Source organism: Stomoxys calcitrans, chromosome 4 (genome assembly GCF_963082655.1).
Source record: "Stomoxys calcitrans chromosome 4, idStoCalc2.1, whole genome shotgun sequence".
NCBI classification, from domain to species: Eukaryota; Metazoa; Arthropoda; class Insecta; order Diptera; family Muscidae; genus Stomoxys; species Stomoxys calcitrans.
The window spans coordinates 86,126,378-86,153,795 of record NC_081555.1 but is presented as its reverse complement, the minus strand read 5'-3'; the positions used below and the strand labels follow the sequence as shown (position 1 = coordinate 86,153,795).

The 27,418-nt window shown below is 38.6% G+C and overlaps 2 protein-coding genes across 3 annotated transcripts in view; one reads left to right on the top strand and one right to left on the bottom strand.

Moving 5' to 3' along the window:
* LOC106093114 (myb-like protein I) overlaps positions 1 to 27,418 on the top strand; it is a 520,509-nt gene that overhangs the window by 355,793 nt on the left and 137,298 nt on the right. The gene's annotated exons all lie outside the window — the stretch shown is intronic.
* LOC106088840 (uncharacterized) lies at positions 3,328 to 4,534 on the bottom strand. Its single transcript, XM_013254540.2, has 4 exons — positions 4,379 to 4,534; positions 4,014 to 4,315; positions 3,800 to 3,928; positions 3,328 to 3,725 (listed from the first exon to the last, which is right to left on the bottom strand). The coding sequence occupies exons 1-4, from the start codon at positions 4,443 to 4,445 to the stop codon at positions 3,564 to 3,566; spliced, it is 660 nt and encodes a 219-aa protein (XP_013109994.2). The 5' UTR covers positions 4,446 to 4,534; the 3' UTR covers positions 3,328 to 3,563.

Here is a 27,418-nt window from a genome sequence, read left to right as displayed (position 1 = left end):
CCGATTTGAACCATATTTTGCGCAGTGGTTGGAAGTAACATCAAAACACCATGTGTAAATTTCAGTCAAATCGGATAAGAATTGCGCCCTCTATAGGCTCAAGAAGTCAAGACCCATGATCGGTTTGTATATCAGCTATATCAAAACATGGACCGATTTGGCCCATTTACAATCCCAACCGACCTACACTAATAAAAAGTATGTGTGCAAAAATTTCAAGTGGCTACTTTACTCCATCGAAAGTTAGAGTGTTTTCGACAGACATACGCAGACGGACGGTCTATCCGTCCGTCAGACGATCGACTTGAAATGACATGACGATCAAGAATATATGTATTTTATGGGGTATCAGACGCATATTTCGAGGTGTTACAAACATAATGACGACATTAGTATACCCCCATCTTACGGTGGAGGGTATAAAAATAAGGAGAGAAATGGTGGAGAAGTCATCAAACAGTGTTGGCAGACATTTTGATAGCAGCTGCGTGTTTGAGAGCGTTAGAGAAAACGCACTACTGACTGCCTCACTCTTTCGATATTTTCCGGAATTCTGATGGTCCGTTGAAGTCCATTTCGGGGTTTAGTGACATTTTCACACTCGCGAAATGAGTTAACCCACGACAGTATCGAATTACGGACAGGAACGAGTCTGTGAGGAGGAACTTCAAAGGCATGCTCCGAAGCAACAAGTGAGCGACCGTTAGAAAAGAAGCGCTCGACGGCGAAGGCCCGCTGCTCCCTAGACCCGAGCACGATGGCAACAGACTGAAGAGAGACAGACAAACTTGGGGGCATTCCCCTCCGACGCCTTCCTGATCCAACTCACCACTCGGGTCTTTTTTCCAATAAGTACGTTTCTTTGGCGCACCCAGTATTCATAGACGATTTAGACATGTTCGTCCGTCTATTTGTTGAAATCACTCTACACTAGGGTGGGGCGATTTCAACATCTTAAGCGACCCATCGCGTTTCTGATTTTTGGAATTGTACTGAGCACAAAAGTTCTCTAGACTATACGTCTACGGTGAAAATCGAGCCTCAAAATTTTGACTTGCAGTTTTTTTCTCAGATTATTGTCACGTTATTTAGGATATTGAGATTTTCGATCCAATACTAAGACAACAATTGTAGCCAAGGCAATAGTTAAGAAGTCTCTAGTATATCACAAGAACATTGGAACTGCTCCTTTAAGCAGTCTTGGCCTTGTGAAAGTGCAAATTTTTCTTTAAAATTTCGATTAATTACTATGAACAACTGAAGATGGTAATTTATCAATATTTTCACGAAAAATTTTCACATTTACAAGACCAAAATTGCCTGAAGGAGCTTTCCAATGCTACTGAGATTCAGAACATTAGGCCCACATTGAGAACCCAGAGGCTGAGATATGTTTTCGACTACCTGACCATAATGCGATCCTGCAGGCGGAGATCCTGGCGATGTGAGGTGGTGTGGTGTTGACGCGAGCACTGTCTTTACAGGCAGTAAACTGGCCATCAGAGCAATAATACCCAGGACGGTAAGGTTACGAGCTGTCTTGGAGGGTAAGAAAGAAATTAACGTTTTCTCTGAGGATTGCACAATCCGTTGTTGTTACATTGTGGAACAGCGAAACGGTCGGTATGATATCGAAAATTCTATGGGGAGATTCAGATCGTGAGAAGACGAAGCTATTACTGAAATAAAGTAAGAAGGAGGTCAATATAGATTTCGTTATCATAACGGGATACATGGGACTACGAGCTCACCTATGCAAAATCGGTGCAGCAATTGAAAGCATGTGTAGAGCATGTGGGTAAGAAGACGGGACTTAGGAGCGTTGATATCCACACTGTAGGAAGGTTTGGAAGCGATGCTAAATATGCCCCATAATGAGACATATACTCGGAACTGCACAACCAAGGCTATGCTCAGGTTGAAGTCGCTCTGTATGCCAAAGAATGACGGGTGCGGCCACAGTTTTGTTTGGACATGAAAAAAAAACTTGAGAAGGGTCTCAGACAACCTGGTATGCAACCACATTCTAGATTGTATCTTTAGTTTTCGCTTTTCAGAAGAGAGGATTGGTAGCCGGGTGCTGTGTTTTGAAGGTGTTCAGGTCTTGGTCGTCACTGATAGCTTCAAAAAGCATTCGGGGTACTCTGTATCGGTATGTTGCTGAGACTACCCGACGAGTGCTTAGTCCTGCAGGTAGATCTCTGTGTCATTACGGAAGCCACTATTGAAAAAGTGGGAAGGAAATTTGCTACCCTGCCACAAAATTGATGTAGGTAGTATGAGAGCGTTCCGTGGATTCGAGGGCAGTGAAGTTAAAGTGTGTAGCGGAATGCTTGGTATATCTGAATAAGCTCCCGACGAATATGCCAAGAAGGACTTGAATTTGCTGAGTACACCAGTTACCAGTCTTGCAAAAGAGGTATTGGCTGAGCTACTGAACACAATAAAGGAAATAGCCAATCCGGCTTTGTCCGACTTTAGATCGTCCTTAACTGTTGGCATTATTTCAAGCTCAATGGTAAGGGGCCTTCTTTTTATAGCCGAGTCCGAACGGCATTCTACAGTGCGACACCTCTTTGGGGAGAAGGTTTTGTTTGACATAGTATCAACAACATAGTTGTTGACATATCGCCTGCATTACGTTTAGAACCGTAGATAAACTCACATATTAAAAAAATATTTCTTGTTAAATACTCAGCCCATTAATTTGTTAATATTTCAATATTCCCATTTTAATAAAAAAAAAATATTTGTTTTTTTTTGTTGATTATAATTCACCCTCTTTTTAGACCCTCCACCATAGGATGGGGGTACACTAATTTCGTCATTCTGTTTGTAACACCTCGAAATATGCATCTGAGACCCCATAAAGTATAAATATTCTTGATCTTCATGTCATTTTAACTCGATCTGGCCATTTTAGTCCATCCGTCTGTCTGTCGAAAGCACTCAAACTTTCGAAGTAGTAAATCTAGCCGCTTGAAATTTTGCACCAATACTTCCTATTAGTTTAGGTCGGTTGGGATTCTAAATGAGCCAAATCAGTCCATGTTTCGGTATAGCTGCCATATAAACCGATCTTGGGTTTTGACTTCTTCAGCCTCTAGAGGGCGCAATTCTCATCCGATTTGGCAGAAATTTCGTACAAAGGCTTCTCTCATGACCTTCAACATACGTGTCTAATATGGTCTGAATCGATTAAATGCTTGATACAGCTCCCATATAAACCTATTTCCCGATTTTCATCTTGAGCCCCTACAAGGCGCAATTCTTATCCGAATGAACTGAAATATTACACAATGACTTCTACAATGTTCAGCATTCATATATGATCCGAATCGAACTATTATTTGATATAGCTCCAATAGCAAAACAGTTGTTATTCAATATTATTTGTTTGCCTAAAAAAAAGATACCGCACATGGAACTCGACAAATGCGATCCATGGTGGAGGGTGTATAAGATCCGGCCAGGCCGAACTTAGCAGGCTCTTACTTGTTAATTTTTAAATGGTCTAATTAAATTCGTTTCTACATTTTATAAAATTTGAACAATAACAACATTTAAGAACGCCTTCTCCGGGATCCACGTCGACGGCTACTGCGACTTCGACTGCGATTTTCGGTCTTCCCGCTTTTTGGTCTCTTTGCACGTCGTTGGCGCATGGTCGATGATCTGCCTCTGCCATAGCAATCCTCGGGATCGTCATTCATTTTAGAAATTTTCTGAAACGAAACAAATTGAAGAAGCATTTAAAAAATAAGGCCATATTTTTGCTTCAAGATCTAAGAATACAAACCTTTTTAATTTGCCTGTTTGATTGTCCAGATTTAGGTGGATCTTTGCCTAACTCTTCTTCTGCACCTTCATCTTCTGAACTTACATCCTCTACTTCTGGATCGGTATTCAGAAATTTTCCAGAATATTTCTGAAAGGAAAAAAAAACAAACCGATTTTAAAAATGAAATCACAATTTTGCTGACAAATTTAAGAATACAATCCTTTTTAGATACCTTTTTCGTTTGGCTGGATGACATGGCGAAGCTGCTTGTTGCAGGTGGATCATTATATACCTCTTCGGCTTCTGCACTTTCGTTTTCTACGTGTTGTTTATTAGAATTATAAGCCTCCACGCCAGAATTGATCCTAAACGGTAGTCTCACCATGTTTTCTTTCAGCTTGACAATTCCAAGATTTTCAGCCACATTCAGAGCTTCCTTAACGGCCTCACGTACATTGATGGAGCGAATCGATCCTTTCGCTTCCGCAGCCAAGCATCGTTTCATGGTCATACATACATGGTCCAATGACTCACCTTAATAGAAATTAGATAAAAGTTTAGTAGGCGAATTGAATAGAAATTGGTCTTCATACTTACATAAATTTGGTGTATTGTTGACCATTTGTAATACGCGAGGTAATATGATGGCGTTTAAATTTTCCATATTTCCACATTTAAGTTCCAAAAAAAAAAAAAATCGAAAAATTATTTTAATCACTCAATGTTTCCCAATAGAGCTTCACAAATATAATGAGAAATAAAAATATTTTCGGTATCAATAAAAAATCATAGACTGCCATAATGAGAAAAAATTATTAAAATTACGAAAGTAGATTTTGAACTATTGGGTTGCCCAAAAAGTAATTGCGGATTTTTCATATAGTCGGCGTTGACAAATTTTTTCACAGCTTGTGACTCTGTAATTGCATTCTTTCTTCTGTCAGTTATCAGCTGTTACTTTTAGCTTGCTTTAGAAAAAAAGTGTAAAAAAAGTATATTTGATTAAAGTTCATTCTAAGTTTTATTAAAAATGCATTTACTTTCTTTTAAAAAATCCGCAATTACTTTTTGGGCAACTCAATATTTTAGAGGTTCTTTGCGCACTTTGTTCATATCCATAATGAATGCCATACTTTCAAGTTTGTTCTCAAAAGCAAAAGCAGGGCTAAGTTATATATAAGTTATAAATACCAAAATACATTTGACAAATTGAAATAAGGCAGAATTTGGAAGCCTCTATTGAAAGACAAACTCTCGTTTAGTTATGCCGTTCAAAATTTTAAGTACGTTTTTATACAAATTGGGGATTTATTTGGACCAACTTCAGAATTTTTATAAAAGGGCAGGGATTTAAGGCGACGAATCCTTAATACAACAGAGGCTAACATATATTTCCTTCTCATTCCTGGTGCACAGAATACATCTTCGGACTTTGGAAGATTTGCGACATCTTCGGATGCCGCAATTTAATACTTGCTTGCTAGCCCCAGCCCTTAATTAATTTTGCTTTCTCTAAGAGGAAATTCCCGACTAAATAAATTAAAAAAAAAAGAAGTTAAAGCGTGCTTAGTTCGGCCCGACCGAATCTTGTAAACTCTCCAGCATGGATCGCATTTATCAATTTTTTGACCGATATCTCTTTATAGGCAAACAAGGAATTTGTTAAAACAAGTATGAGCGAGCTAAGTTCGGCCGGGCCACCATGGATCGCATTTGTCGAGTTCTTTGCGCGGTGTCTCTTTTTAAGCAAACAAAGAATATTGAATAAGAATTGTTTTGCTATTGGATCTAAATCAAGTTATAGTCCGATTCGGACCATAAATGAATGCTGAACATTGTAGAAGTCATTGCGTAATATTTCAGTTCATTCGGATAAGAATTGCGCCTTGTAGGAGCTCAAGAACCAAAATCGGGAGATAGGTTTATATGGGAGCTGTATCAAGCTATTGATCCATTCGGACCATATTAGACACGTATGTTGAAGGTCATGATGGAAGTAGTTGTACAAAATTTCTTCCAAATCTGATGAGAATTGCGCCCTCTAGAGGCTCAAGAAGTCAAGATCCCATATCGGTTTATGTGGCAGCTAGATCAGGTTATGTACCGATTTGCATCATTCTTAGCAAAGTTATTGGAAGTCATAAAAAAACTCCTCTTGCAAAATTTCAGCCACATAGGATGAGAATTGCACGCTCTATTGGCTCAAGAAGTCAAGACCACAGATCGGTTTATATGTCAGCTATATCAAAACAGACCGATTTGAACCATACTTAGCGCAGTTGTTGGAAATGATACCAAAACACCACGTGGAAAACTCGGACGAGAATTGCGCCCTCTAGAGGCTAAAGAAGTCAAGACTTAAGATCGGTTTATATGGCAGCTATATCGAAACATGGAACGATTTGCCCCATTTACGATTCCAACCGACCTACACTAATATAAAGTATTTGTGCAAAATTTCAAGCGGCTTGCTTAACTACTTCGAAAGTAGTGACCGACGGACATGGCAAGATCGACTTAGAATGACATGACGATCAAGAATATATGTACTTTATGGGGTCTCAGACGCATATTTCGAGGCGTTACAAATAGAATGATGAAATTAGTATACCCCCATCCTATGGTGGGGGGTATAAAAAATTGCCATACTATTGGAGCTATTTCATGATATCGACCGATTCGGATCAATCTTGGTTTGGATGGTGGAGATCATAGTAGAAGTCATTGCGCAAAATTTCAGCCAAATTGAATAAGAATTAAACCCAATAGGGGCGTAAGTAAAATTGTGAGATCGGTTTTTATGGGAGTATGGGAGCTATATCAGGTAATGGACCGATTCAGACCATATTGGCACGTATGTGTGGCCGTTGAAAAAAACTATTAGTAAAATCGGATAAGAATTGAGACCTCCAGAGGATCTAAATTTCAAATTAGGAGATCGGTTTATATACAAGCTATATCAAGTTTTGAACAGGTTTGGTCCAATGAAATCTGATAATTATTTCGCACTCTAAGAAGTCAAGATCCGAGATCGGTTTATATGACAGCTATATCATCTTTTGAATCGATTTGGACTATACTCAACACAGTTTTTGAAAGTCATAACAAAATACCTCATGCAAAACTTCAGCCAAATCGGATAATAATTACGCCTTCTAGAGGCTCAAGAAGTCGAGATTCAAGATCGATTTATATGACAGCTATATCAAAACATGGAGCGATATGGCCCATTTGCAATCCCAACCGACCTTCACTTATAGGAAGTGCCTAAGTTTTTCCCTTCGAAAGTTGGCGTGCTTTCCACATACGGACGGACATGGCTAAATCGATGGACGAACTGACATGGCTATCCTTTGTTGGGTCTCAAATCAATATTTTGATGATTTCGGAATAACGGAATTAGGTTACCCCCCTCCTATGATGGAGAGTAAAAATTACTAACAATTCTTATACCCACCACCTAAGCATTCATTTTGTCGTTCCGTTTGCAACATATCAAAATATCCATTTACGACCCTATGAAGTGTAATATTCTTGATCGTCATAATAATCTAACACGATCTAGCCATGTCCGTCCGTCAGTCCGTCTGTATGTTGAAATCACGCTCCAGTCTTTAAAAATAGGGATATTGAACTGAAACTTTGCACAGACTCATCTTTTTGGACATAGGCAGGTTAAGTTCGAAGATGGGCTATATCGGACCATATCTGGATATAGCCCCCATATAGACCATTTCGCCGATTTAAGATCTTAGGCCCATAAAAGCCACATTTTGGTGGCTGAAATTTGGGACAGTGAGTTGTGTTAGGCCACTCGACACCGTTCTTCAATTTGGCCCAGACCGGTCCAGATTTAAGGTCTTGGGCCCATAAAAGGCGCATTTATTGTCCTATGTCGCCGAATTTTGGGAGAATGAGTTGTGTTAGGCCCCTCAACAATTTTCTGCAATTTGTCCCAGATCGGTCCAGATTTGCATATTGCTGCTATATAGACCGGTCTCTCGATTTAGGGTCTTGGGCCCATAAAAGGCGCATTTATGGTCGGGTGTCGCCGAAATTGCGGACAGTAAGTTGTGTTAGGGTTTTAGACATCTTTCTTTAATTTGGCCCAGATCGGTCCAGATTTGAATATAGCTGTCATATAGACCGATCTTGCGATTTAAAGTCTTGTCCCCATTTATTATCCTATTTCATTGAAATATGACACAGTGACTTATGTTAGGCTTTTTGACACCCGTGTCGTATATAGTTCAGTTAGGTCTGTATTTGGATATAGCGGCCAAAAACACCAATATTTTGTACTACAAAATTGAATAATGACTTGTACTTATTAGACCTCTCAATGTCCTTGCCGAATTTGGTCCAAATCGGACTATATTTCGATTTGCAATTACGCATTTTTCACCATATTGTGGTATTTAAAATTTTAGAAAAATTTAAAACCTTGAAATATGGTAAGACTTCTAACAACTGTGCCAAGTACATTCCAGATTGGTCAATAACCTGACAAACCGATCTCCCGATTTGACTTCTTGAGACCCTGGAAGCCGCAATGTTTGTCCGATTTGGCTGAAATTTTGCATATAGTGTTCTGTTATAACTTGCAACAACTATGCCAAGTACGGTATAGTGTTCTGTTATAACTTGCAACAACTATGCCAAGTTGGCTGAAATTTTGCATATAGTGTTCTGTTATAACTTGCAACAACTATGCCAAGTACGGGTTAAATCAGTCTATAACCTCATATAGCTCCTATATAAAGCGATCTTCCGAATTGACTTCTTGAGGCCCTGGAAGCCATAATTTTTTTCATTTTGTGTTCTGTTATGACTTCCAACAACTGTGCCAAGTATGGTTCAAATCGGCCTATAACCTGATATAGCTTCCATAAAAACCAATCCCCCTATTTGACTTCTTGAGTCCTTACAAACTGCAATTTTTGTTCGATTTGGCTGAAAATGTATATGTAGTGTTCTATTACGACTTCCAACAACTGCGCCAAGTACGGTCCAAATCGGTCTATAACCTGATATAGCTCCCATATAAACCGGTCTCTCGATTATCCTTGTTCTGTTCCTAGAAGCTTTAATTTTTTACTGGTTTGATAGAAGTTGGGTATGTTATGTCCTTCAACTAAATTTGGGTTGTTACATTTTTATGGATTCTGCTAAAAATTTAGCAAACCAAATTTAGATGAAAGTGGTGGATTCCGAACCGAACCGGCCGAACTTAACACGCTTTAATTTGTTTATTTTAAATGTTAGAAAAACAATATAATAAGATTTTGGGCTTTGTTTCAATTCCAATTTGGGTTGTTATTTCATATTATGTTAAGCCTTAATTTTCCAAATGAAATTACGCCTCAAAAATGAAAAAAGCCCCAATTATTATTGTCTGTGTTTAATGTATAAAGTTTGGGGTCTTATTTCATTTTCCGTTTGAGGTATTTTTGCATTGGGGTCTTATTTCATATCGCCGCCCAGGAGCATATTCGTTAGCTGCAGACAACACGTCTCAATTTATGTTGCATCCTTTCTCGGGATATTTTCAGATCTTTTCAACGTCGTCAATTTTGTTGAACCATTCTCGAGAACCATTTCAGGTGTTGGGCGGTTTTTTGCCTAATCATGGCGTTTGGCAAACGCTACCAGTATCATTATAACGATTTATGATTGTGATGCACTATTTATAATGTAATACACAGGAAGTCAACGTGGCGCAAAACATGTGAGCATTTCCGCCTGTGACTCTGAACGCCTGGATTGGAATCCTGGTAAGAACATCGAAAAAATGTTACAGCGGTGGTTATCCTCTCCTAATAATGGCGATATTTATGCAAAAACTTTTCCCCAAAGAGGCACACCGTTCATACTCGACTTTAGAAAGGAGGTCCCTTATCATTAAGCTTACACTTGAATCAGACAGTACTCACTGATATGTGAGAAGTTTGCCCTGTTCCTTAATGGAATGTTCATGGGAAAATTTGCATGTTCACAAATATTTTGTCCACATTGAAGTTATTGAGTTCGCCAACAAAAACCGCTTGTGATTTACGGCCCAAATAGTTTTTATTTTTTAAATAAAGTCAGACGCAAAAGCTTTTGGGGGTTATAAACTATAATGAGCTGTCAATAAAACAAATATGTATCATGAAGCCGTCATTACAAGTTTGGCAGATGGACCAGTGTGGACTTGGTAGCACTTCGTGTCAGGTATCCTATATTCTAGCTTGATTCTTAAAAGTCCCAGGCCATGGAAGTCATATCGTTTTCTTTGCTTGGCATTTTATAAATTGCAAAAATTTGAGTTTCTTTGATTCATCCAAAATATTTCTGCATATTGAAACTACCCTCTGCTGTGCATTCATTACAAATTACGAAAGCTAATTATCTCCGATGGTATTTGCCAAATAAACATATTCCTGTTTTGACTTTAAACAAATCGAATTAGTACAGCCGCAGGATATTTTTGTGCAATTTTAAACATGCTGGTATTTTAAAAACACCACAGTGGGTCGAAGAAAGCAAATATTTACATCATAAAGCAAAGTTGGTTGCCTCACTCTGTTTTCACCTAGTTTTGCTTGCCTGGAAGAGTGTTTGGCGGAATAGTACAAATATATCAAGTTGTTACAAAATTTCCTGAGTGCTTAACTATCAATTGGGGCAACATTGTTGCTTTTCGATCGGGAATAGTGTGTTCATGCCGCTATGTACTTTATTTTGGTGATTGTTTTTAAACAACAAATTGCATAGCACTTTGCAGTTTGGGTTTCAATGCAATTTCGCTTATAATCGTAAGGTGTAATTTCTTAAGGGGGAGGGGTTTACTTGGTACCAAAACTTTGGTATACTTTACTTATGATTTGGCCAAAGGGCGCAAATGTATGGTTGTTTTACATGTACCTTTTTCCAATATTAACTCAATCAGGTTATTTTGCTTACCTCCATATTAGCATGTGAACAAAGCAGAAATATGAAACCAAAATAAGATTCGCCATCTAAAACTGCCCATTGCATTTTGGCTCATTTTTATTTTGCCAATTTTTTTCTTTTTTTTTCATTATGAAATGTATTCGAAGAAAACACTTGGGGGCTTTAAGGATATGTTTTTTCGCTTTATTTTGGTTTAACTGAAATGAATTAGAAATAATAATAATTGGTGCTACGATGATTATAATACAGCCACATAGTAATGTTGATTTTATTTTTACGCTTTCTTTTCAGGTGAGTGAAACCACTTTTGTTTAATTATCAACTGATTTTGTAAGTAAGAATTGTGAATTAAAAGTAAAAAACAAATTCTTTAAAATCCCTTTATACATAACCTACAAGATGATGAAGGGTCCACAATATATCGCAGATATTTTATACGATTTTCGGAAGTCGATCCACGTTTTGGCATAGCCACCATATAAATATTTTAGATATTTTATTTAGTGTAGTCTTAACATCTGTCCAGGTTTTAGTATAATCCCAACATAACGGTTACACTTGATTTTCGATGTTTGAGAGTTTACGCTTTCTACCAAACGATTTGGCATATAATTTTCTAAAGGAATAGAAAACTTGCACTCCATCTTACTTAACATTAATTGGCTATGACAAAATATTTGTTCCTCTAGCCGAACGTAGAATAGCGTTCCAAGCGCATCGATCTTCTGCGCTCATTCTAAAATCTCTGACTCCAAGTTTCGTGGTGTCTCCCACCACTTGATCTTTCCATCGTGCTTTTGGTCTTCCCGGTTTGCGTGTACCACCGTGTTTGCCTTCAAAAGACTTCTTTGCTGGAGCTTCTTCATCCATTCTGACAACATGACCTAGCCAACGCAGCCGTTGTATTTTGATGCGTGTAACTATGCTATCGTCGTCATACAACTCATACAGTTCGTGGTTGATACTTCGCCTATATTCTCCGTCAACGCAAACTGGTCCATATATTTTACGAAGAATCTTTCTCTCAAATACTCCAAGCACTGCCTCATCTGCTTTCACAAGTACCCATGCTTCAGAACCATATAGCAGTACGGGTAGTATCAGTGTCTTGTATAGTGTAATCTTTGTCTTTCGAGAGGTGGCCTTGTTTCTAAACTGCTTACTTAGTCCAAAGTAGCATCTGTTTGCCAGTATTATTCTTCGCTTAATCTCAAAACTGGTGTCATTCGTATCGGTTACGGCGGTGCCGAGGTAGATAAAGTTACTGAATGTCTCAAAGTTGTGGTTCCCAAATTTTTCTTTATCTGCTCGGTCGTGCAAGGCTTTTTGGGAGTTGAAACCATCCATTTCGTCTTATCTCTTTTCTCTGACAGACCCATTTTCACTGACACTCTTTCGATTCTTTCAAATGCTGCAGTTACCACTTCCGGTGACCAACCTATGATATCTATGTCGTCGGCAGCAGGATATTAAAGAGATCACACGATAAGCTGTCTCCTTGTCTGAAACCTCGTTTGGTATTAAATGGTTCGGAGAGATTCTTCCTATTCTTACTGAGGAACGCATATCAGCAAGTGTTATCCTGCAGAGTCTTATTTATTTTGCAGTGATACCAAACTCAGACATGGCTTGAAATACCTTTGAACGTAAAGGAGTATCGAAGGCGGCTTTGTGGTCAACAAAGTATGGTAGGTGTTGATTTGTCTTTCTCGGGTCTTTTCCAGGATTTGGCGCAGTGTGAATATCTGGTCTTGGGTGGATTTACCAGGTCTAAAGCCCCATTGATAGGGCCCAATTATCTCATTGACTTTAGGTTTTAATCTTTCACACAGTGCGCTCGAGAGTATCTTGTATGCGATGGGGAGGCGACTTATTCCTCTGTAGTTGGCACATTTCGTCTTATCTCCTTTCTTGTGTACGGAGTATGCTGAGGTTCCAATCATCATCAGATTGCGCAGATAAGCTGATGCATACGCCTTATCAGCGTGTCGCCTCCGATATTAAATAGTTCAGCGGGTAACCCGTCGGCTTCTGCTGCCTTGTTGTTCTTTAGTCGGGTCACTGCTACCTGGACCACATTCTGACTAGGAGGTAAACATTCTATACCATCATCAGGGATTGGTTGTGCGGTATCCTCCTTGCCGCCAACATCGGACACTAGCAGTTGGATAAAATGTTCTTTCCTTATCCTCAGCATGTTATCTGTGGCAGTTACCAGATTTCCTTCTTTGTCTCTGTAGGAGAATGTGCCTGCACCAAAGCCATCGGTTTGATGTTTAATTCTTTGGTAGAATTTCCGGACTTCATTCTGACTCCTGTACATCTCAATTCGTTCACACTCACGTCTTTCCATTTCCTTTTTCTTTCTGCGGAATAAACGTTTCTCCTCCCTCCTTTTCTCCCGATACCTCTCCTTCATCTGCCGCGTTGCTACTGATTGCACGGTTGCTCTATATGTCGCATTCTTGGCTTCAGCAGCATATCGACACTCTTGGTCGTACCATGGGTTTCTTGGAGCAGGCTTCCGGTACCCAAGTACAGATTTCGCGCCCATGGAGTGGGCAATAGTTTGCCACTGCGCTATTATATCATCGGAACAAGGAGTGCTTTCATCAAGCAGTTAATTCAGTCGAGTTTAGTATGCCGCTGCCATTTGTTGTGTTTACAGCTTTTCAATGTCCAGCTTCCGTGCAGTGTCAGATCGTACTTTCCTCGCCATGTTCAAACGGGTGCGAACCCTTGCTGCAACAAGGCAATGATTCGAATCTATTTTGGCTCCACGGATCGATCGTGCATCTAACACGCTGGATGAATGCCTTCCATCTATCACAACGTGATCAGCCATGTGGCTTTGTGAATATTTTTATGTTGAATCTGGTGCTACTAACTGCCATGTTTTTTGCCGCGGCGAAATCAATCAGTCTCAACCCATTACTCGACGTTATCTCGTGGTGGCTAAACTTTCCGACTGTTGGACCAAAAATGTCTTTCCTATCTTCGCATTAAAATCTCCCAGAACGATTTTAATATCATTGGCGGGGCAGCGGTCATATTCTCTCTCTAGGCGCTCGTAGAAAATATCCTTGATCTGCTCGTCTTTGTCTTCCGTCGGGGCATGGACACAAATAAGGCTGATGTTGAAGAATTTTTGCTTTTATGCGGATTGTGGCTAGCCTCTCATCCACCGGAGTAAAGCTGGAGACAAGGTATTTCAGTCTCCGACTAGCCACAAATCCACAGCCAAATTCATGCCTCGTGTTATGGCAGCTATAGTATAGTTCGCCACCGTTTGGTGTTGTAGTGACGCCATTCCCAGTCCATCGCACTGCCTGTAAGGCGGTTATATCTGCCTTATACTTCTCTAATACATCCGCCAGCGCATATACTGCACCTTTTTTATAAAGAGTGCGGACATTCCAGGTGCAGATCCGCAAATCATGGTCCTTTTTTCATTTGCGTGGGTCGTCAACGTTGGGGGGTCCGTTTTTACTATTCCGTTGTTTCTCATAGTGGTTCTCATAGTTTTCCGGGGGCGGGTTACTGGCCCATCGCCCCAACCGCATGGGTTTTGTGGGATTGCACATGTATTCCTCGTCCCTTGCACTCCATCTCCTTTATTATTTTTTTTTTCTAGATTTTTCCCTCTTAGCTTAGAATTTGTTCCCAACGCTTATCGTATCATCTGCATATCATACTGGTTTAATTAATTCATCAGCAGCACCATGTCCTCACATAAATCTCTCTAATATTTTATTGCATAACAACTTCTTGTCCATTTCACACCAAGATTAAAATTCCTTAATAATTATAACACCATTAATTGTATGTAAATTAGGCTTATTCAAGCTCCCACATATTCGAACATCTGCGTACAAAGCCAACAACAGTGGGAAGAGATTAAAACATTTTGTTTTTCTTATGCCACAATGCTATCATGATCGTAGGCAATTAGCTAATCCCTAGAATTAACCTTTCGCAATTATAGTCCATAATTCACAGGAACCACCACCATCATAACCACCAGCTAAGCTCGGTGTCATCAATTGAGAAGCCTAAACAACCATAAATTGAAGGTCCGTCAGTCAGGCTGACTGCCATGTGAAGCCCTTAATTATACGCCCAGTCACTCTAATGATCGCAAAGTTTTTCTTTATTCCGTTTTGGTATTCGCTTTTTTTCTTAACATTCACTATGAGTCTCATAAATTTTGATAATTGTTTGGACAAAAGATCAATAAATATGTCAATTGTATGATTTAAGGGCGCATATTGATTTACATGCATAATTCACAGTGGGTAATTATTGTGATATGGGTCTGCCTATGTGACTCGACTGCCTGCTGCTAACCTCTCAAAGGCAACCAAAGACCCTGAAAACAACAAACAAAGGAAGATGAAGTTGGCATCGGTGGTATGCTTAACATGGAATATGGGTGGAGAAAATTAGTGGGGTGTTGCCAGAAATAAACTAAAATGATATTATCCCTTATTGGCTTGAAAGAGGGTGAGCCCTTGAATATGTGCGACCTTAAATTTCCTCAAAGTTTGTCATTGCCATTGAAACTCTTGAAATATAACATTTAGGAATGACTTTCAGTCTGGTATGAACGTCTACCGGTTTAATAGCATGAACTTTTGTGATCCGAAGATCCAATCACATAGGGTGGGGAACATAAAAATCTAACTTTGGCAATTTTGATTTTAGACCAGTGATGGACAAAAACATCCAGACTTGTAGCAGAAAGCAAGCCCATAACGTTGGAAATGGTGTGCATACGTGTTTGTGAGCCCACCATTGTTTTAGAGCAATCGTTTTTGGCCGTAGTTTGGGGCTTGGTTAACTGCAAAATTTTACCCACCCTAGTGCATACTCGGCTTTCGCGTCTAACTGATACCAGCACTAAGGGACACAATACCAGACATGAACCAACCTATGGGAGTGGCATGGAAAACCATTAAGGATTTTGTAAGTAGCATGGAATTCCTAACTTGCAAAAATTGCAAATTTTGCCCATGAACATTGCACTAAAAAACAGGGGCAAAATTCTCACATATCAATGATTGCAGTACGATTCAAATTTAAGCTCAATGATAAGGGGCCTTCATTTTATAGCCGAGTCCGAACGGCGTGCCACACTGCGATACCTCTTTGGAGATAAGTTTTACATGGCATAGTACCTCACAAATGTTGCCAGCATTAGGAGGGGAAAAAGCACCGCTGAAAATTTTTTCTGATGGTCTCGCCAGGATTCGAACCCAGGCGTTCAGCGTCATAGACGGACATGCTAACCTTTACGCTACGGTGGCCCCCTAACTTAGGTTATCTTTTTCGAGGTGACTTTTTAGTTTTTAGAGCGCACAACATGCCGATTACTGGCTTAGGTGTATTTCGATAGTGGTATGGGGCAGAATAATATCTGCACCCTCTTTTCAATCTAACCTAAGGTACACTCGTGGAGCCGCTCACTTCCCCACAGTGGAATAAGAGCAAAAACTAGAAAAAATTCTGCATTTGAGAACGGGAAGAGAGAGAGAGTGAACTCTTATCGGTCAAGAAGTAGAAACGTGCTTTATGCCATCCTGCATTATATTATCCTAATTGCTGGAATAAAGCACTGCCTGTCCCGATAGATAGCAGCGCAATGGCAAACCAGGCAACATTCGGGTACAAAAAACTCCCCCCCCAGGAACCCATGGTACGACCAGAAGTGCCAAAAAGCTACTGAAGCCAAAAATGCGGTATACAGGGCAACCTTGCAATCAGTACCAATGCGCCGGACGAAGTATCGGGAGAAAAGGTGAGAGGAGAAAACTCTCTTCCGAAAAAAGAAGAAGAACGAAATGGAAAGACGTGAGAGTGAGCGAATCAAGATGTTCAGGAGTCAGAATTAAATCTGAAAATTCTACCAAAGAATTAAACATCAAACCGATAGCTTTGGGCACATCTACCTGCAAAGGCAAACAAGGAAATCTGGAATCTGATAATGGTGGCCATGTGTATACGGTAGAACCAACCCCTGATTATGGCATTGAATGTGTAACACCTAGTCAAAAAGGAGGTCCACGTAGCAGTAATCCGGCTAGAAAACAATAAGGCAGCAGGAGCCAATGGTTTACCGGCTGAACTATTTAAAACCGAATGCGACACGCTACTAAAGCGTATGCCTCAACTCGTTTGCGCAATTGGGCTTGAAGAACACATACCCGGTGATTGAAACCTCAGCATGCTATGTTCCTTACACAAGAAAGGGGACAAGATGGTATGTGCCACCTACAAAGGAATAAGATCGGTTTATATGGCAGCGATATCAAAACATAGACCGATTTGGCCCATTTACAATACCAACCGGCCTACACTAATGAAAAGTATTTGTGCAAAACTTCAAGCTGCTAGCTTTAATCCTTCGAAAGTTAGCGTGCTTTGGACAAACAGACGGACGGACGGACATGACTAGATCGACTTAAAATGACATGACGATCAAGAATATATATACTTTATGGGGTCTCAGACGCATATTTCGAGGTGTTACAAACAGAATGACGAAATTAGTATACCCCCATCCTATGGTGGAGGGTATAAAAATGTGTATTTTAAAGATTTATATTTTGTCAGAGTGGAGCGGATTTTGTGATTGGAAATCGTTCCGGTCCCGCTCCGCTCTGGGTACAAAAAACTTCACTCCACGCTGGGTAATTTGCATAATTATAGACCGATAATGACCACCTATACAGCCCTTTTCAATGCCTAAAAGAGATTTTGTAATCGTCGATCTTATTCTGATTGCCTGGATTATCCTCCACTATCTCCTTATTATCCCCGATAAAAGTCTCACTGTGTTTTTCAGGAAGCTAAGTGCGCTGGATTCCTTGGAGAGCATTCTGCACGACATAGATGCCAATAGTCTCTTACAATTCCTCTTCCCAAAACTTGATTATCATAATAAATTTTACCAAGTATTAATTTTTTTAATCTTCCAATTTAATTTTTTTTTAAACAAAATTTTGTCGTATTATGTTTATCAAAGGAATTTTGTAGTTTTTTTCAATAATTTTCTCCAATTTTGATTTTTTTAAACAAATGTCAAGTACACATCTTTCTATTGGTGTTAATGTGTTATTCTGCCAAATTCTTTCTGTTGGCGTTAATGTTTTTTATACCAAACCATTTCATAATACATCCATCATTTTCCCCCTTTCTTTTATCACAACGATTCAAATCGACCATTTAATCAATTTCCAACGAAATTCATTTCAATTAATCAAATTGAGGGATTTTTATATAAGCACACAGATAGAAGTTAAACATTTAAGTGGATTGGGCAAAAATTTCTTTAAGCAAAAGGGGTTGCTTCAAATAAAACAAAACAACTTCAACCTTAGTTTTGATACGCAATGCAATAAACACCACAGGAAATCGTTTTGAGTCTTTTTGCAGGATTTTGCTATGTTTGTTTGCTTTTCTAGTAAAAAAAACAACAGCTCAAAGTCAATAAAAGAATTGTTGAAAGTAAATGTACACCAGCAGAGAGGGTAACATTCACGTTAAAGAAAAAAAATCTAAAACAAACTATAATTGAAAGCACGCTTAGGGGTTTAAAATCCATGAAACAAAACAATACCACCACCAGCACCACATGAATCAATATCAACAATGGAAACCCGACGTCAATTGTTTCGATGAATTAAAGCTAGAACCGCAAATCACAATCATGTTTAGACAACCACAATAAATGGCTAGCAAAAAAGAGTCAACGGCTACAGTGGAGAGCAATAAAATAGCAGCGTACTTTAACATTACAATTTTATAACTTTCATCAAAGGATATGGAGGTTAACTTACTTTTTATGCAAAATGTACTTTTGATCCGATTTAACTCAAATTTCGTATCGAAGGTAAATATGACAAGACAAATTAATTTTTTAGGGAATATTAATGATGTGCAAAATGTATGCTAAAAGTATGCTAAAAAAAATTCAATCTCTCTATATGTGTATTAAAGAGCAGACTTTTTTAGTGAATAAACGCTGCACAAAATTGCTAAAACGAGAATCAGAATCATTACTTGGAGACCACCGCAGCGCAGACGTTAGCGTGTCCACCTATGACGCTGAACGCCTGGGTGGTGTTTTATTTTACATCCTAATATGTGTGTAAAATTTCGTCAACATCAGATCGGATTTAAATATAGCTCCCATATATATCTTTCAGATATAGCTCCCATATATATCGCTCGGCTTCGCCTTCTTTTTCTTTATATGGAATAAAATTTTCCTTTGAATATTTATTTTCGACAATTAAAGAGCTTTTAGTGAAACACCATGCTACGAAAATAGTACATCGCTTGACTAACAGTTTAACAATATAGGTGCTTTTATCTGAATCCCATATGATCTTTATTGGTCTACGAATTTAAGTTTGGATATAAGGTGTACTCCGTTCTTAAAATACTTTATTTCAGCCCGATATTCTCATGATATCTGATCCCCCGACACTTGGCCCTGAAAAAATATCAGCATCGTGCTCTTCTCTCAAATACCATTTATTTAAACCCCTATTGCCATTGGTTTAGGGAAGGTTACACGATGAGCCGCCCCCAAAAACACATGGCCCCAAAATAGGTCATCAAATTCGTTTCGTGTGTTTTGAGGGATGAGCGGCCACTCAGTGAGTTGGCGTTGAAAATATATATCGGATTCGTGTTCTACTCCAAAAACCCTCTTATTTGAGCCTCATATTGCAATGGTCAGAAAATACTTCCTATTTGGGGAGCGTTTTGGAGGATGGGGCGGCAACTCAGTGAGTTGGCTTTGAAAATATACATCAGATTCGTGTTATATTCTAAAAAACCTCATATTTGTATCTGATCAGAATGATCAGAAAATACTTCCTATTTGGGTGGTGTTGTGGGGGTGGGGTGGCCCCGTAGACACTTTTCCCGAATATTAATATCAGATTCGTGCATTACTTTCATTTGAGCCCCATATTGTTATGGTCGTAAATTTTTCCCCTTTGGGGATGCTTTTGGGGAGGGGCGGCCCCCCAAATACTTTGTCCCATATTTGGGTATCAGATTCGTATTCTTAATTACCTTTTATTTAAGCCCCATATACCCATGGTCAGTAAATAAGTCCTGTTTTGGGGGGAGTTTTGGGTAAGGGGTGGACCCCCAGAAACGTGGCCCCACATTTGGATATAAGTTTCGTATTCTATTCGCAAATACCTTTCATTTGAGTACCATATTGCCATGGTCGGTAACTATGTCCGTTTTAGGGGTGTTTTGGGGCTTGGGGTGGTCCCCCCAACACTTTTTCCGACAATTGGAAATCAGATACGTTTTCTTATCCTAAATTCCTTTCATTTGAGTCCCATATTGTCGTGATTGGTTTTAATATATGTTTGGTAGCTTTTGGGGTGGGGCGGCCCCCCTAGGTACCCCATCCGAAATTTGGATATCAAATTTTTATTTTTAGGGTACTATATGAGAGCACACAAAATTTCGCTTAAATCGCATTACCCACCTCCGAGATCTGGCGTTTCCGAAAATTAGGATAAGGGGGAGGGTCCGCCCGCCCCTCCAGATATCAAAAAATGTAGTACCCTATTTTCACCAAGGGATCATTATGCACCATCTGTGAAATTTTCAAAAAAATCGGTTCAGCCGTTTCTTAGTCTATAAGGAACACACAAACAAACAAACACAAATTGATTTTTATATATAAGAAGATTCTGTAAGGCCTTTTAATGCTGTAGAAGCCACAATTTTCATCCAATCTTTACGAAATTTAGGTTGAGGTATTTTATTTGACGCTCCCATATGTAAGGAAAATTTCGGTTCAGATTTAGTTATAGCTCCATCCGATATGGGATTTTAAGTCTGTAAAAGCCACAATTTTGATGCGATCTTTACAAAGTTTAGCATGAGGTGTTTTAGTTGACGTCTTACTTTGTGTGCAAAATTTCGTCAAAATCGGCTCAGTTTTCGTTATAGCTCCCATATATATATATTTCATCCATTATGGACGTTCAAGACAGTAACGCTACAATTTTAGTCATATCTCTACAATATTGGTCGCGAGAAGTTTCTATTTGACGTCCTACTATGTGTGCAAAATTTCATCAAAATCGGCACAGTTTTAGATATTGCTCCCATATATATTTTTTATCCGATATGACCTTTTAAGGCAGTAGAAATCCACAATTTTTGTTCCACCGTCAAAAAATCATACAAGGTTATTTTCGATATTTCAATAGGTATGCAAAATTAAAGGCTGACTAGATTTGGAGATAAGTGCTATATATTAAAAGTAGTAGTATCTAGACTAGTTGGTGTAGGGTATCATATAGTCGGTCCAACCCGACTTTTGCCTTTTCTTGCTGGTTTAACATGTGGATATGCAAAATATGCAAATCTTATATGGCTTAGAACGACTTATTTTAAATCAAAAAACATTTGTGTTAAATCGAGACTTCAATGCGTTCATCCGTTCAAAATATGCTTTTGCATAATATCCGGTCCCTAACCATCACCAATCATTACCTTACCCAACTTTCTTCTTTCTTCAAACTTTCCGTTTGATTTTATAGCTGAATATAGAAAAGTGTTTCAATCGTCCATATTTGCTTTGTCACTTTATTAAATATTATTTTGGTTCAATGAAGCGCAGTCCTTCCGAGACTCACTGTCTGGGAAATCACACCAAGGTGTAAGATTCACCATTCAAATTATACCACAATTTCTTCTTTTATAGTCGACAGGTTTTGGATTGTAAATGTGTCCACCGTGATGGCTATCCGATTATTTGAAATTTTACATTGCACTTTTTGGAACCAATGCTAACCTTCTTAACATCGGAACTATTTTTAACTTGTTCAGGTTTCAATATAAAGAAATTCTTTTTGCTATATTGACGGCCATTATCAAACATCGAACTAGAATTTATGAGCTTTTCACTGTGCTATCCATAATCCTTGTAAAAAGGGAATTAAAACATGTCAAGCCGAAACGTCATTTCTGCCATGGGGTTAGGCCAATGTACCCTTGTGTTCAAGATTTTGGTTTTTTGTGCTAGATAAAAATTGGCAAACAAAAGTTTTATTGTTGTATAAAAATTACGAACATCTGTTCAATTGCTAGCAATAGGAATATAGTATGAAATTATCTTTGAAGTTTTGTGCGGTTGAAAAATATCGTTTATTCCTTTAATGTGACACCAAAGGACATTTGCCACTCCAAGTCAACACTCAAACTGGTAAAACTCATTTATTTTGACATTATTGAAGAATAGCGTAAAATTTTTGAAAAATGAAAGCAAAATTGCCATTCATGTCATGATGAAAAGTCGATAATAACTATTTGCTTAATTGTGGGTTCTATTATATTGTAGATAAAATTCAGTTTTGTTAGATTCCTTGTCAACGACAGCTGCCATTCAATCAACCCTTAAAAACTGTATTTAGATTGAGCACAAATTGATCCATTATTAAAATAAAATTTTATATTTAGTGGACATTCACTAATCCTCAAGCCATATCTGCCATATATAACCCAGCCAAATACATCAAACAAGGAAGTTGTAGTCCTTGCCTATTAACCATATTTTCTCTTTTCAATTTAAACATACGGACTTACAGGTGGATCCTCAGAGCTTCGTTTGCATTTTGTGTACTCTTCACCTTACCCTTTCCTATACAAACATACTGACCAAAATTGTTAGTTAGCTCTTTTTTGTTTAGAGTATCAATGATTAATGTGACAATCCAGTTGTATACTGTGTTGTCTTTCGCTTTTTCCCAGACAACTTAATAAAAACCAATTTTCATAACTGAAAAGCTTTTTATACTCCCTAATTAATAAGCCATTCTCACCTTAGTAGAAAATTTAAATTGTATTAGTATTCATTGGGAAAGTTGTTGATAACCCTAATAAGATATTCATTGAGAAGAAAACGAAAGCCTTCATTCTATAAATTATTACCAACTAAATTTAATTAAAAAAGCCAATAAAGATTTGTCCAAAATCTTGTTGCTTTCTTTAATGAAAATGCCACTTTAATAACGACAGATTTATTACAATTTAGATATTTCATAGTACACAAAAAAGTTGTATTCAACACTATATGAATTTTAAAAAATTCCTCAGACATTTATCACACATCTATGGCACGACATAAATAAATTATTCCAAAAAGGTTCACTTTGAATAGGAAATTAAGTGAATAATATGAGTGGCTCCTTTTTAATCAACCGCTTCGATAACAGATTTATGTGAGGGCCCTGAATAACGTATAAAATACCCCACACCACCACGATATTGGTGACCCCATTGGCACCCAATGAAGTTGTCAAATATGTCTTTGCAAGAACACCCAAAGACAACAAAATACGACGATATGCATATGTTGAGTATGGAATTCAAAGCAGAATATTTCCTAACCAGGAATGAATGTTCTTTCATTATCTCCTCCCCAGAATAAGAAGAGCATTCATGCTTTATGATGATTGAGAATGACTGTGAAATGGGATACCCCAAATAAATGACCGCCCATACGAAAGACCACAGAGCGACATTTGCTGTATGTTGATGATCCAATTTTATGAAAATTAATTTGTTACTAATTTTCCAAAAAGTGGGTCTCATCTTTTGCCTTTTTCAAATATGCACACAAATTCCCCTTTCCAATGTATGAATGATATTCGTCGTTTAAAGTGGCCAGGGGTGAAAGGAGAAACACTTCTTCAATTCTATTCCTATCACAAGCAGCGTTTTGTTATCGAAGACTCAACTACTCTTGTGCCATCCCAAAAACGACATGTGAACCCTTTTCAAAGAAAAACAACACCAAAATTCAAAGTTATGCGCCCCACACAGTATCATATCCCTCATCTCAAAAGACAACAAAAAAAAAAAAGAAAATTTCAATTCCAAAAAGATAACAATGATTTGGAGGTTTTCTTCTTCTTCTTCTGTTTCTGATGTCCCCATAAGCATATCCATGTCCATGGTGGAATTGGAGTGCGTGCATGCGCTGAATTCACATTCACCATGGTAAGTTGTACTACGTTGGGTTTAGGTTTCCGATTACCATAATATTTGTTTTATGAGTTTTCATTATTAAATTAAGAAAACACGACATTTATATAAATGAGCTTTACGGTGGTATTGTTTGCGTGAAAAAAGATCAATTGGCGAGGGTCGCGACAATAACGATGGGAAATTCAAACAAGTGAAAACGTGGCCGAATCTTGGGAACCCACCACCATGGATTCTGCTAAAAGATTACACAAAGGATTTGGACCCTTCGTAACATGATTGTTGCAAGTCGTAAACAGAACACTTCTTACAAAATTTTAGCCTCATCTGATAAAAATTGAGACTTCCAGGGGCTTGAGATGTCATATCAGCAGATCGGTTTATATAGGAGTTACATCAGGTTATACACAAATTTGGACCATACTTAACAAGATTATTCGAAGTCATAACAGAACCCTACGTGCAAAATGTCATCTCAGTCGGATAACAACTGCCGCGATTAGGGGCTCAAGATGAGTATCTGTGCGAAATTTCGTGTAGTTAGCTCTGCACGTTCGACCGCTATCACATGATATCCACAGATGGACGGACATGGCTAAATCGATTGAGAATGATCGAAAGACGATCAAGAATATATAAACTTATTGGGTAGCAGATCGATGTTTCGAGGTGTTACAAACGGAATGATTACTATACCCCCCATCCTATGGAGGCGGATATAATATATGAAGACATTTAAAATTTTCAAATACGATATTTATCGAAAATGTTTTTGATGATTTAGTCATTTAGTTTTGAAAAATCTACTTTTTTAGAAAATTTTATAGAAATCGTTTTTGATATGATTTCAAATTTTATTGATTTCATAAAAAGGCTCTTGTCGATTGGTGGTGAGAAATGTTAAAAAATAAGATCGCGGTCCTTTAAAATACGTTTATAAGATCGCCACAGGTGACGAATCGTGGATTAATAGGTAAGAGCCAAAACGAACAATAATCGACCATGTGGGTCCTTAAAGACCAGCAACATCCAGCGAAAGTTTTTCGTTGAAGAAACGCATGCTCGCCTGTTTCTTCGGCAAAACTGGCCATGTAGCGACTGTTCCGCTTGAACAACGCAGGACGACCAATTCTGGGTTGTACACTGCAATTTGTTTGCCTAAAGTTTTCGAAGAAATTCGAAAAGGAACAAGAAACAACTAAAAAAACTTCATAGTAAAAACAAGTAAGAGCGTGCTAAGTTCGGCCGGGCCGAATCTTATATACCCTCCACCATAGATATGGTGGAGGGTATCTCTTTTTAGGCAAACAAAGAATATTGAATATTGTAGGGGCTCAAGAAGCAAAATCAGGAGATCGGTTTATATGGGAGCTGCATCAAGCTATTGATCGATTCAGACCATATTAGACACGTATGTTGAAGGTCATGAAAGAAGCCGTTGTACAAAATGTCAATATCCCAGATCGGTTTATATGGCAGCTACATCAGGTTATATACCGATTTGCGCTATACTTAGCATAGTTATACTTAGCACAGTCATAACAAAACACTTCATGCACAATTTCAGCCAAATTGGATGAGAATTGCGCACTCTATTGGCTCAAGGGGTCAAGATCCAAGATCGGTTTATATGACAGCTATTCCAGATTATAAACCGATTTGAATCATACTTAAGACAATTATTGGAAAAGATACCAAAACACTACGTGCAAAATTTCAGTCAAATCGGTGGAGAATTGCGCCCTCTAGAGGCTCAAGAAGTCGAGACCCAAGATCGGTTTATATGGCAGCTATATGAAAACATGGACCGATTTGGCCCATTTACAATCCCAAACGATCTACACTAATAAAAAGGATTTGTGCAAAATTTCAGGCGAATAGCTTTACTCATTCGAAAGTTAGCGTGCTTTCGACAAACAGACGGACAGACAGAAGGACATGGCTAGATCGACTCAAAATGATATGACGATAAATAATATATATACTTTATGAGACGCATTTTTCGAGGTGTTGCTAGAAGAATGACGAAATTAGTATACCCCCATCCTGTTGAACGTCATAGTAAAGAAATTAGTATACCCTCATCCTATGGTGGAGGGCATAAAAATCAGACAAATCGGACCAATATGATCCATTTACAATCCCAACCGACATCCTTTAATAGGAAGTATGTGAACAAAATTCCCACAATAAATGCGCCTTTTATGTGCGCAAGACCTTAAATCGGGAGATCGGTCTATATGGCAGCTATATTCAAATCTAGACCGATCTGGGCTAAATTTAAGAGGGGTGTGAAGTGGCCTAACCCAACTCACTGTCCCAAATTTCAGCAAAATCGGATGATAAAAGTGGCTTTTATGGGCCTAAGACCCTAAATCGCCGGATCGGTCCATATGACAGCTTTATCCAAATCTGGACCGATCTACGCCAAATTGAAGATGTCGAGTGGCCTAAAACAACTCACTGTCCTTCATTTGAGCAAAATCGGATGATAAAAGTGGTTTTTATGAGTCCAAGTTAAATATACTCCCAACGACAAAAATAGGCCGCACGCCCCACTTGGGGTCATTTTGGCTCGCTAGGGGATCGAAGGGCCTTTACCCCTGAAACTGACTTCAGAATCTCCTTCCTGGGCTCAGAACTAGGGGGTGCACACTATAAAGTGCATTTCCCCAAATCTCGTCATTTCATTAGAAACTCCTCGAAGACGAGGATATTACTGAAACGAAATAAGAAGGAGGTCTGTATAGCTTTCGGTATCATAACGGGACACATAGGACTACGAGCTCATTTATGTAAAATCGGTGCGGCAAGTGATAGCATGTGTAAGATATGCGGGAAAGATGATGAGACGTTGGAGCATTTCGTATGTCATTGAACGGCTTTCGCGTCAAACAAATAATTAAGGATTTTGTAAGTAGCGCGGAACTCCTAACTTAGATTTTTTTTCTGAGGTTACTTACTAGTTTGGTCTCCCAGGTACTTAGCCCTTACAAAATATCAGCATCGTGCTCTACTCTCAAATACCATTTATTTAAACCCCATATTGTCATTGGTTTAAGGAGAGTTTATGAGATGAGGCATCCCCCAAACACTTGGCCCCAAATTTCGATATCAAATTCGTTTTCTAATCTCAAATACCATTCATTTGAGTCACATATTGCCATGGTCAGCAAATATGTCCGATATAGGGGTGTTTTGGAGGTTAGATGGTCCCCAAAGACTTGGTCCCACTACTGGATATCAGATAAGTTTTCTACTCTTAAATATCTTTCATTTTAGTCCCATATTGTCGTAATTAGTCTATACATACAATTGGTGGATTATAGAGGTGGGTCGACCCCCCTAAACTCCGTATCCGAATCTTGGATACCTAATGGTGGTGCTTAAACCGCACCACCCATCTCCAAAATCTGGCGTTTGAAAAAGAACAAACGCCGCCCTGCTTTAAAGACAACACATCAATAACATTTTCTCTAAAAACATTATTTCAATAAATGTTTCGCTAAGAAGTATTTCACTGAAATTATATTATACCCACCACCATAGAATGGGGGTATACTAATCTAGTCATTCCGTTTGTAACACCTCGAAATATTCGTCTAAGAAATTACGACAGTGGTTGAACGCTTGGAATTTTGCACAGATAAAGATATATTGCTGTATGTCAGG

Excerpts from the sequence above, each read along its gene's own strand:
- LOC106088840 (XM_013254540.2), bottom strand. The coding sequence starts at position 4,445 with ATGGAAAATTTAAACGCCATCATATTACCTCGCGTATTACAAATGGTC. Across the intron at positions 4,316-4,378 it reads CAACAATACACCAAATTTAT|GTGAGTCATTGGACCATGTA; the intron begins GTAAGTATGAAG and ends ATTTCTATTAAG. Across the intron at positions 3,929-4,013 it reads CATCCAGCCAAACGAAAAAG|AAATATTCTGGAAAATTTCT; the intron begins GTATCTAAAAAG and ends TTTTCCTTTCAG.